Source organism: Schistocerca gregaria, chromosome 5 (genome assembly GCF_023897955.1).
Source record: "Schistocerca gregaria isolate iqSchGreg1 chromosome 5, iqSchGreg1.2, whole genome shotgun sequence".
NCBI lineage: Eukaryota > Metazoa > Arthropoda > Insecta > Orthoptera > Acrididae > Schistocerca > Schistocerca gregaria.
Window position 1 is genome coordinate 642,752,057 of NC_064924.1, and position 12,493 is coordinate 642,764,549.

The window sequence follows — 12,493 nt, forward strand, 5'->3', positions numbered from 1 at the left end:
AAGCTGGGCTACGGTCCCGCACACCGTTAGGCCGTCTTCCGCTCACGCCCCAACATCGTGCAGCCCGCCTCCAGTGGTGTTGCGACAGGCGTGAATGGAGGGACGAATGGAGACGTGTCGTCTTCAGCGATGAGAGTCGCTTCTGCCTTGGTGCCAATGATTGCCGTATGCGTGTTTGGCGCCGTGCAGGTGAGCGCCACAATCAGGACTGCATACGACCGAGGCACACAGGGCCAACACCCGGCATCATGGTGTGGGGAGCAATCTCCTACACTGGCCGTACACCTCTGGTGATCGTAGAGGGGACACTGAATAGTGCACAGTACATCCAAACCATCATCGAACCCATCGTTCTACCATTCCTAGACTGGTAAGGGAACTTGCTGTTCCAACAGGACAATGCACGTCCGCATGTATCCCGTGCCACCCAACGTGCTCTAGAAGGTGTAAGTCAACTACCCTGGCCAGCAAGATCTCCGGATCTGTCCCCCATTGAGCATGTTTGGGACTGGATGAAGCGTCGTCTCACGCGGTCTGCGCGTCCAGCACGAACGCTGGTCCAACTGAGGCGCCAGGTGGAAATGGCATGGCAAGCCGTTCCACAGGACTACATCCAGCATCTCTCCGATCGTCTCCATGGGAGAATAGCAGCCTGCATTGCTGCAAAAGGTGGATATACACTGTACTAGTGCCGACATTGTGCATGCTCTGTTGCCTGTGGTTCTGTCAGTGTGATCATGTGATGTATCTGACCCCAGGAATGTGTCAATAAAGTTTCCCCTTCCTGGGACAATGAATTCACGGTGTTCTTATTTCAATTTCCAGGAGTGTATTATCTATTAATGTACTAGAACTGGCTGTTACTCTAGTTGGACTGTTTACCACTGACACTAAATTGTAAGAGCACATCAGGTGTTCAAGATCTGTTCTATTCCTGTTTTCTGTTAAAAAGTCCACATTAAAGTCACCCATTACAATGACTGATTTAGTTTTTCTAGACAGGCGGGACAAGAGTGATTCAATATTTCCCATAAAAACGTTCAGATATCCAGCAGGAGCCCTGTAAATTGACAGCACAATAACTGTTGCACTGTCTGTTGTTATCTCAATACCACACACCTCAAAGTGCTGTTCCACACAATATTTGCTTAAATCTGGAGATTTATACACTACATTATTCCTAATAAATATTGCGACACCACCCTTTCCCATACTAGATCTACAATAGTGGGCAGCTAAACAAAAGTTTTCAATCTGTAACATGTTGATTCCGTCTGTGATATGATGTTCAGAGAAACACAATATATCAGGTTCACTTCCACACTCTTCATCACTTAGGTGAATTAACAGTTGGTCTATTTTATTTTTCAGACCTCTTATATTTTGATGAAATACAAACAAAGTTTGAGACTTGCTCACCTTTACATTTGTATATTTGTTTGTGGTATTTTTTCTCCGTAGACTAGTTAGTTCTGCTTGTGGTGCTGGAGTCCCATGTTTAATACACGAGAGAGATGTTTTCTACTCTGCAGAGACTTTCTTTGAGTGAATATAAAACTGTTATGGCAGAATCAGGTGACCAGCAAAAACATCTGATAATTAACTTGAGTTCATACTTGTGTCCAGATAACTTCAAAATGAGACTCACTTTCGACCTCAGTAGGCATACCACTACAAGAAAAGGGCACTCACAGAGAAGGAACACACAATAAATGACTGAGGAAGGTCAGCAACCAAATGTTATTTCAACTAATAAAACATATAGTTGGGAAGTACCAATCCCTGTAGCCACCACAAAAACAGTATTAAGCCATCATATCCACTCAGGATCATTCACCACAGTGCCATAATAAAGTAGCTTTTACAAAGTATTAATATGTGCCTTCACTTTTTACATGATCTGATTTCACTCCTCCATATTGACTGGCATACATTCATCCAAGGGCCTCAAACTATCAAGTAGCCCAAATGACCCTGATGTGCACTCCACATATGCTCTGCTACTCAATTCACCTGCTTCCTTTATGTGGTGCACCCCTTTACCTTCAAGGGAAGTTCTACAATTCTCCACTCCATAACACAGGTCCAGATGTCTGCAGCCAAGACCCTCAGCAGCCAAGACCATCACAGAGTCAACAGAGCATCTGGTTGAGTCCTTCCATTCTCATCCAAACTAAATGACCCTGATCAATTGTGGAAACAATGCTGCAAATTATAAGCTCTGCTTGCACCTAACTAGCAAGGCTAGTAGCCTAAGGTATGATTCCCATTGAGATGAGTCACAAACTGAAGATGACTGCACCCTGTACACCCTCTCTGTGCACCTTCAATAGCTGCAGGCAGGGCTCTTCTCCACATCTCAGATGAGGCTCCCTCACAGACATACCAAGTACACATTGACTCTTTTTACAGCCATTGTAGGGACTCCATAATGCACCTAACACTGGAGTTCCCAATAACAAGCACACACTCCACCACCATCACCACCACCACCATGCTGAAGGAGTGGCCACTTCACTGTTCAGCTTCTACTAATAAAATTTGAATAAAAAAAGATAAAAACAAGCCCGTGGTCTTTTAGACAGGGATTTGTACTACCAAATTTATCAAAAAGAAGTCATAAATCTGCACCATACCATTAAAAACCAATGTACTGCATTAAATTACAAAACCTTCTACAGCGTCTCTTGGAATGAGGACATGTGACACTGATGATGTTGATCTGTCTGTCTGACAGGAATGTTGAACTTGATGGTCCCCTTTGTGCTATTCTACAGGACTACATTGTGTGCAGGCACCGAGTTCCTCCCTCTGCCTTCTGTCATCATCAAACAACACAAACACAATACAACACCATACAGCCATCCATTACAGTCACCTACTCTCAATAGAAGACTCACCTCTCGCATTCTATGAGGAGAAAGAAAACCCTCTCCGATTAGGCATCTGAAGCTGCCCCTACGGGTCTCCCAGTCAACAATGGCATAAGACTCTTTCTTTTCAAGAATCTGGCAGTCCAGTAATAACCATTCCAACCTTCTTGGTGCTTTTAAATTAAAATAAACATAGCCTTTAATGAGGAGGCAAGTAATGGCAGAACTGAAGCTGTGAAGGTATGTTGTAAGTCATGCCTGAACAATTTAGATAGTAAGAGCACAGCCCACGAAAGGCAAGGTTCTCTGTGTACAGTCAGCCTCCGTGTCTGATAAGCATGCAACAAGAAACCAATACAGAAAAAGCCACAATGGGATTCCTCAAATTGCAGCAAATATTATGTCACAAAAAAGTAACAATAGATAATAAATGTTCTCCTGCTGATGATAGTACCGAGATTTCCAGTGAAGTTTTCTAAGGCTATGTTTTTCAAATGGTAGTAAACAGAAAATGTTATGTAATACAGCAACAAGGATCTGGACACATTTTCCACTAGTTGATATTCCCTCTCACCATTTGTTTTGAACTCTGGAGATGGGTAATGAAGTTCAATACATACTCAGCTCTCAGTGTCCAATGGCTCTTATTCTTTGTTAGCATCTGGTCCTAATTTTTCTCAATCCTCTTCCATAGTGTTTTATGTGACTATTTTCTCCTTTCTTCTTTGGTATATCTGTCTTACAGCAGGTTTTGACTGGATGCTTTCCACTTTCTTCTGTTCTGTGCCTCTTCCTTAATCTGCAGCTAATTTAGTCCATTTGTAATGCTATCCAGCAATCCAAGCCTCTTTCTTCCTCTCCCTCTCTTTCCTGCAATTTTTCTTTTGATAATTCCTTGTTGCAGGCCATTTTTTGGCAATATATATTCTAGCCAAGATATTTTCCTAATTATGACTTCCACTAGTTTACATTCCTCTCTGCTTGTTAGAAGTACTTGTTCATTTTTCATTCTGAAAGTCTTTTTTGCTAAAAGAATTCTTCTCCACATCCATATTTCACACCTAATCAAGTATTTGTAATCTTTATTTTTGATTGTCAGTGACTCCCTGCTGTATAATATTTCTGTCCAGCAAAATATTTGGTGAATGTCTTTCTTAGTTCTATTACAAGTTCTTTTTGCTGTCAACAAGCCTTTCCATTTTTCAAAATCTCTTTTACCCATTAATACTCTACTTCTTATTTCCTCTACAAAATCTCCATTTTCTGTCACCAAGCTTCCACAGCATTAGTATCTAAAAGGTGTTATTTGTGCTATAGTTTTCCTTACAATGATATTTTGATGTAATCTTAATGTTTGTCGATTATCCAATGCACATTTACAAATCCTTTCCTCTTAGACATGAGCAAACATTTTCTCCTTGCCTCTCAATCAAGTTACTTCTGACAAACAAACACACACACACACACACACACACACACACACACACACACACACACACACACACACACAAAATGAAAAAGTTGTGTTACTGATTATGTGTACTCACAGTAATATGAATCCTTGGCGAGTTTGTCTGTTTTCCCTGCTGGTGTGTTAGCTGTAGAAAAAAAAAAGCTTTGTATAAGCAAGCTGCATGTTTGATGGCTGTTAGCATTATTAAAATAAGTATTTTTTTAATTAGTGATATAATGATCAGCAAATTTATTGAAATGAAGGATTCAAATTGGATTACCTATACTGTTAATGAATTTAAAGAAAGAAAAGTATAGTAGTGTGTGTTTGAAACCAAGTCAACTGATTATATCTTTCATCCCATAGGGATATTACCACTATTTTCAGTGAACAAGGAAAAAAGCCCATCTTTCAATTACATTAATTTTTGCCAATTTCCTGTTTCATACTTCAGCTCAGTTCCCACTGTGAAACAATGCCATATTAGGTAGTAACCTACTTCAATCAAAGCAAATAAGATAATGACAGTTCATTAACTGATATGGAGCAATAATGATTACATGGGGAAAAAAGACACTGTAATGATGATTATCTTCCATTCCATGCAAGCTCTTTCTTTAAAATCATAATTTATTTATACCAAGCAGTATATGACACCAACTGCATGGCTGAACTCTCTTAGATCCACTTCTCTCTCTCTCTCTCTCTCTCTCTCTCTCTCTCTCTCTCTCTCTCTCTCTCTCTCTCTCTCTCACACACACACACACACACACACACACACACACACACATATGAAAGGTTTTTGAGTGCCCAGTGATGCTGTTTGTTTGTTCCTACACATTTGTGGCGACATATAAAATGTACAACAGACAATTTACATCCATACAAGAACATGTACATCCAGAGATACAATTGCTTTCACCCATGCAAGACAATTTATTCAGTTCTCAAAATGATAATTATGACTATTCAATGAAGTTTTCGGGTTGCAGCTGGATAACACTGACTCATCAGGACTTATATTTCTGAATACAACTGCCAGTATTTGAGATTACAATTTCTTAGTGAATGTATTATTCCAGCACAATCTTCTCAGGATGAAAACGTCATTCATGGACAAGTGCTGCTCTGAGGATAGCTGACTTGGAAATTTCAGAATGTTGGGCAACATGATGTAAGACATGAAGATAAGATGAGCTTTTGATGACACAATTACCAAATAATGGGCAACAGGGGAACAACTGGCTGTAAAAATGAAACATGGATACTGAATTGTGTCTAACATTACAGTTGTACTTAGTGTAGCTAAAATACAATGGGCATATGACTGATTTTCAAAGCATTGTTAAAATTATGGAATTACACCTCAACTGACAATAGACAGTGAAATCTTCTTGGTAAGAACCATTTTCTGCTTTCTCTGTAATAGAACAGCACAGTGCTCAGCAATAATTTAATGAATATAGGAGGACAACAAATAATGATTGTACAATAAATATAACACTGACAAGATTGAAACACTTTTGTGTCAAACTGGATAACAATTAAAAATTGAGTTAATACATAGATAAATTAATCAATAAGCTCCAGTACAACATTTATTTTGTTTACAAGTATAATATTTATTCAAAAGTATCAAGACACTCCTATGTAAAGCAGAATTGAGCACTAGATGTCAGAAGAAGTGGATCTGCCAGTGTAAAAGGAGGCAAGGGGTATTGTGTTGCTCAGCATAGGGGCAATGCCAGCAGAATGGGTCAGCTGGATGAGCTCAGTGACTTTGAATGTAGGCTACCCAGTGGGTGTCATCTGAGTAACAAATCCATCAGAGACATTTCAACTCTTCTCATGCTTCCAAGATGACTGTTGGTGGTGTGATTGTGAAGTGAAACTACAAAGGAAAAACCATGGCTAAACCAATAAAGGCAGACCTCATGTACTCATGTACAGGGACTGTCAAGCATTGTGGAGTGTGGTTGTTAAAAATTACATGAAATAAACAGAGAGAGAAAAATCACACTAGAGTTCAAAAGTGCTATGAGCAGTCCATCCACCTAATGGGAAGGTGTGGAGGTCTGGGTTCAGCAAATGCCTGGAGAATGTTATCTGCCATCACATGTAATGTCAACAATGAAGTACAGAGAAGGTGTGTGGGAGTGTTTTTCATGGTTAGAGTGTGGTCCCCCTACTGCACTTAACAAAACAATAAATGTGGACAGAAGTGAACACATCTGACAGTAATATTTACTGTTTACAGTAGAAGAGCAGTTTAGAGATGATTGTATCAGCATGACAGTGCATCCTGTCACAAAGCAGCATCTTTGAGGCAATGGTTTGTGGACAGTAAGATTCCTGAACTGGAATGGCCTGCCCAAAGTTCTGTATTGAACCAACGTCTTGAGATGAACCCTTTGTGATGAGGTAGAATTCAGCTTTGTTCTGGAATGCAGCATCCAACATACTACCTTCTCTGGTTTCATTTCTTGTGGAAGAATGGGCTACCATTTCTTCACAGACATGCAGACACCTCACTGAAAGTGTCCCCAGCAAATTCCAAGACATCATAAAGCTGAACAGTGCACGCATTCAATATTAATGTCTACTAATAAGTGTCTCAATATTTTTGATCATATGGAACTGTCTTCTGGGCTAGTGTACTTGACGCATTTATTGAATAACAGTGGGGGGTAAGAATATTCTGTAAACTAGATAACTGCACATCTTACAACTACCTCCTCTGATGTCTTTGAAATCTTATAAGCCATTCCCAGAATATTTACTCCCTAATGGTTCTGTTGCCAATAACAAAAATCAGTTTAAGCTGTACTGTGGTTTGCACAAATGCAATATGAAACAGTCTATCCATCAGCATCTCCTTTTCTTCGCACAACAGTCTTTAGTAAAACAAATTTCTTATTCTCAATCAATTAGTCCTCATCTTCCATATTTACAGCTGCTGTTTTCTAAGGAGAGAAACTTCTGTTCCTGTGTACAATTCTGTTATTGCCTCTCATGTTCTGCTTATCCACAAAGCTAATTTGAGGTTGCAGAAACAAACTATTATCTGCTCTGTTGTGCCCTAAATTTTATGTTTTTTCTGTGGCACGTACTGACACTACAGTGTTCACCTTTGACACACTAGTGTAGAAGGTGTCATTAAACAGCTTAAATCAAGAACTTCAGTGTTTACTGTGGCAGAATGTTTACAAAAGATCTCTCACAAAACACAAAGAAATTATGTATGTATGTAAAGACTGACAGAAATACCAAAGTTAGCGTCCATCTGCTCAGTAACGAGACAGAGACTGAAACTCAGAATATGAAAGAAAAAAAAAAATATTTACTTGCTTATGTAACCTGACTTCCAATATTTCCGTTGTGTTTGAGTAAAATCACAAGTGTCAGATAAATCCACTTTGAAAACCTTGTTCCAAAAACTTCACATAAAACATAAATTTTCAGTGTAAATACACATTAATAAACATAATTTTTGGTGAATGTTTGGAAGTTAAGAGTGCTGGCACAACACATTTTGTAGTAAATTACTGGCATTTGTAATTTACAGTTACTGTAGCACATATTACAGCTGACATATCACATTACATTTAGTTTCCCTTTCAACAGGGGTGTATGTTGTCTGCATTTATCACAAATGAATGCTATTTCTGAATTTGTTAATGACTATAAAATCAAAAAAGTTTCAGGAAGTAAGTATTGTCCTAGGTTTTTCTATTGTCTTAATACGTATCCCATTTTCTGTATTAAATACTTTAGTTCTTAATGGGAACTACTAATATTTTAGCTCTACAGGTCAATAAATTAAAAAAGACTCCCACAGCTATTTTTTAACTTTTCTGCAAAACATTGCACCAGCCACAATGCCGCCCCACTATGAATGCTACTCTCAAACAGAGGATGAGTTGATAGTTAATAGTGTTTGTAACACACACACACACACACATAGAGGTATAGATGCTCTGTGTTTTTCAATCCTCAGTGTTCACTGCCATAAGATTACAATGAATGTAGCATCACCAGCTTTCCTCACCTACCTCCAATATGGTCCAAACTAAAACACTGAATAATTATAGAATTCTTTATTCTGTCAAACCCAATTAGTCCTTGAAAGATGAAATGTGCTAATGGCACTTTTGGCCATGAGACCGTTTTTGGGGTGTTTGGCAACCTGATGCAAGTCTTTTTATTTGATGCCACTTTGATGACTTGCACATTTCTGATGTTGAAATGATGAGAACAGCAAGTACATCCAGTCATAAGTGGAAAAAGTCCCTGCCCCATCCGGGAATCTAACCCAGGGCCCCTTGATTGAGAGTCAGCACCTCTAACCACAAGACCATGAGCAGCTGACTTATCAGCCCTTAATCATCCTGTAATACAGTGTTTTTCGCCCTTTTTGAAGACATGGCCCCTTTCCAAGTAAAAATATTCTGGCAACCCCCAGAACGAAAATAAAAGTATGTCAGCGATTTCAAAGGCAATGGATTTAATTTTCTTTCTATTGATACTATACTGATCGAGAAATCAAGTGAAATGTGAAAAGAGGTCGCGGTGCTCTGCGGGCAGAGATATAATTATATTCTTTGCCGCAGTAGAGGTGTGGGGGTGAAAAGGGATCAACAGGGGCATAGTCACGCATATTCAGTCTCTACAATTAGTTGTCTCAGTACTCCAGCAAGCAGGGACATGATTATTGTCTTCGCACTTCACTCTGAGCCAACATAAAATGGAAAAGTTTCTTTTCTCCTGCGACAACGACCACTGGGAGGTTAAAGTCAGATTTCCAGACCTTGCACATATTTCTTCTGTGACAGCCAATGAAATAACTTTCCCTTAGTCCATTACTCTAAACCAATGGTCGTCAAACTGTGGCCTGCCATCTACATGTGGCCTGGATCTTGTTCTTGTGTGGCCTGCAGTTCTCAGCCGAATTTTATAACATTGCGAGTATGCTACTAACAACTAACAGCAAAGTCCAAAAGTGGCAACTAATGTTAAGAGCTGCCCAAGAGTATATTTTTCTTGCTCAGTAACAAACAAAACTACTTGCAGAAACAGTAATATTTTGAAATGTGCTTCATTTTAATTGATGTTGGTGAATTCGGCCACGAGCTACATAAATCTGGATACTTATGTCAGGGACAGAGTGGCATGTAACCTGACAACTGCAGGCTTTATACACTCCTGGAAATTGAAATAAGAACACCGTGAATTCATTGTCCCAGGAAGGGGAAACTTTATTGACACATTCCTGGGGTCAGATACATCACATGATCACACTGACAGAACCACAGGCACATAGACAAAGGCAACAGAGCATGCACAATGTCGGCACTAGTACAGTGTATATCCACCTTTCACAGCAATGCAGGCTGCTATTCTCCCATGGAGACGATCGTAGAGATGCTGGATGTAGTCCTGTGGAACGGCTTGCCATGCCATTTCCACCTGGCGCCTCAGTTGGACCAGCATTCGTGCTGGACGTGCAGATCGCGTGAGACGACGCTTCATCCAGTCCCAAACATGCTCAATGGGGGACAGATCTGGAGATCTTGCTGGCCAGGGTAGCTGACATACACCTTCTAGAGCACGTTGGGTGGCACGGGATACATGCGGACGTGCATTGTCCTGTTGGAACAGCAAGTTCCCTTGCTGGTCTAGGAATGGTAGAACGATGGGTTCGATGACGGTTTGGATGTACCGTGCACTATTCAGTGTCCCCTCGACAATCACCAGAGGTGTACGGCCAGTGTAGGAGATTGCTCCCCACACCATGATGCCGGGTGTTGGCCCTGTGTGCCTCGGTCGTATGCAATCCTGATTGTGGCGCTCACCTGCACGGCGCCAAACACGCATATGACCATCATTGGCACCAAGGCAGAAGCGACTCTCATCGCTGAAGACGACACGTCTCCATTCGTCCCTCCATTCACGCCTGTAGCGACACCACTGGAGGCGGGCTGCACGATGTTGGGGCGTGAGCGGAAGACGGCCTAACGGTGTGCGGGACCGTAGCCCAGCTTCATGGAGACGGTTGCGAATGGTTCTCACCGATACCCCAGGAGCAACAGTGTCCCTAATTTGCTGGGAAGTGGCGGTGCGGTCCCCTACGGCACTGTGTAGGATCCTACGGTCTTGGCGTGCATCCGTGCGTCGCTGCGGTCCAGTCCCAGGTCGACGGGCACGTGCACCTTCCGCCGACCACTGGCGACAACATCGATGTACTGTGGAGACCTCACGCCCCACGTGTTGAGCAATTCGGCGGTACGTCCACCCGGCCTCCCGCATGCCCACTATACGCCCTCGCTCAAAGTCCGTCAACTGAACATACGGTTCACGTCCACGCTGTCGCAGCATACTACCAGTGTTAAAGACTGCGATGGAGCTCCGTATGCCACGGCAAACTGGCTGACACTGACGGTGGCGGTGCACAAATGCTGTGCAGCTAGCGCCATTCGACGGCCAACACCGCGCTTCCTGGTGTGTCCGCTGTGCCGTGCGTGTGATCATTGCTTGTACAGCCCTCTCGCAGTGTCCGGAGCAAGTATGGTGGGTCTGACACACCGGTGTCAATGTGTTCTTTTTTCCATTTCCAGGAGTGTAGAAGTAAAGGGGAATATTTTACTGTTTGCCTTCCAGTACTGACAACTTACAAGAGTGCACAACTAGTGGCAATCAGCATCTATGGCATATATGTGAAATGGAGGTGACATTATAGAGATGAGCATCTTCAATTGTGGTATATGTTTGTAACAAGTAATGTGATATCAAATTGAGTGTGTTGTTTTGAAGTGGAATAAGTAAAAGAAAATGACATTCAAAATATTTTGTAAACATTTGTGATTGTAACTCGTATTACAATTACTGTAATTATTTAATATAAGATTCTAATTGAGGTATGTTACCAATTAATAAAAAGATCAGTAGGGGAAGTTGTGGCAAAGTGGCCAGGATGGAAAAAGAGTGTACTGCATAATTTTATCCTGACCAGCACTGCTAACTGCCGAATAGTGGTAAGGCAAGATCCAATATACAATGCCACTATTGTCAATGAGATTAAAAGAGGAAGCTCATTTGTTATTTTTTAGTAATTCCCATTTTTTGAGCCATCTGATGTAAGATAATTCATTTGTACTACACTTCTTACCTCACTTCAAGGGAGAATAATAGTTTTGTTGCAATATCAATGTTTAAACAATGCCTTTTGGCCTACAAATATAGTTTCTTGTTATTTATTTCACTCGAATGGTTTCTGCTGTTGATCACTATACCTACATGATGTCCAACTGGGAAAAGTTGCCGCACTACTCATCAGGAAAATAAGAGTTATTTACTTCCAAACTCACAGATAATAAAACAGAGAAAATGGATTTCTAAACTCTTTTATACAGAAAGCTACCATCTGCCATGCTAACCCCTCATGATAATTTTGAATTAATTAAGTTATTTTGGCCTAACACAAAAGACTGATTGAAAATAGTCTGCTGCAGTTGATTGGCACTTGTTCATTTACTATGGCATGAACATTCCTAGAAAATATGCCAAGGTAATCAAAAAAACAAATATGGGATCCTGCTGTAATGGCACTGGCCACAGTACCTGCTTAGAACAAAAAATTGGTCAATATGTAAGCCTTCAGAACTGCCACACAAGGGAATATCAAGACATACATGTGAACTCATACATGCATAGTTCTGTTACCTTTGTTGTAAAAATTTAAGTTCAGTGTGTTTCCTTTTAGTTTCTTTTATCAAATGTTCTTTTGTGCTCTTTTGAAGAATAAAACGTTAATTCTGTGCACTTCAAAGCTACATGCAATTATGTGTGTGGGTCAACTAAGGGGCCACATAATTGGTGGTCCTGTCTATGAACTTTTGTGCCTTCCCATGAGTGGCGATTTCAACAAACAGTGGAAATATGCATGAAGATAATAAGCAATGAAGACAGGCTATTCCACCACACCATCACTGGCAACATCAGCAAACTCCAAATAACATAAAGGTTTTGGAGCTTTCTGTCCTGTGGAATATGAACATGAAGCCCATGCAAAACATCATCATCATCATCATCATCATCATCATCACCATCATCATCAACAACAACAACAACGCGTTAATTCTGCAATGACTACATATCACAGGACAGTAAA

At 40.8% G+C, this 12,493-nt stretch overlaps 1 protein-coding gene across 4 annotated transcripts in view; it reads right to left on the reverse strand.

Annotated features, from left to right (window-relative positions):
• Window positions 1-12,493, reverse strand: part of LOC126272139 (voltage-dependent calcium channel subunit alpha-2/delta-3) — a 686,714-nt gene that overhangs the window by 241,271 nt on the left and 432,950 nt on the right. For 3 of the 4 annotated variants that reach the window (XM_049974752.1, XM_049974751.1, XM_049974750.1), the window contains one exon: window positions 4,421-4,471. The exons of the other annotated variant lie outside the window; for it this stretch is intronic. In XM_049974752.1, coding sequence (XP_049830709.1) covers window positions 4,421-4,471 — 51 coding nt within the window. The remainder of the gene's footprint in view (window positions 1-4,420; window positions 4,472-12,493) is intronic. 4 annotated transcript variants of the gene reach the window in all.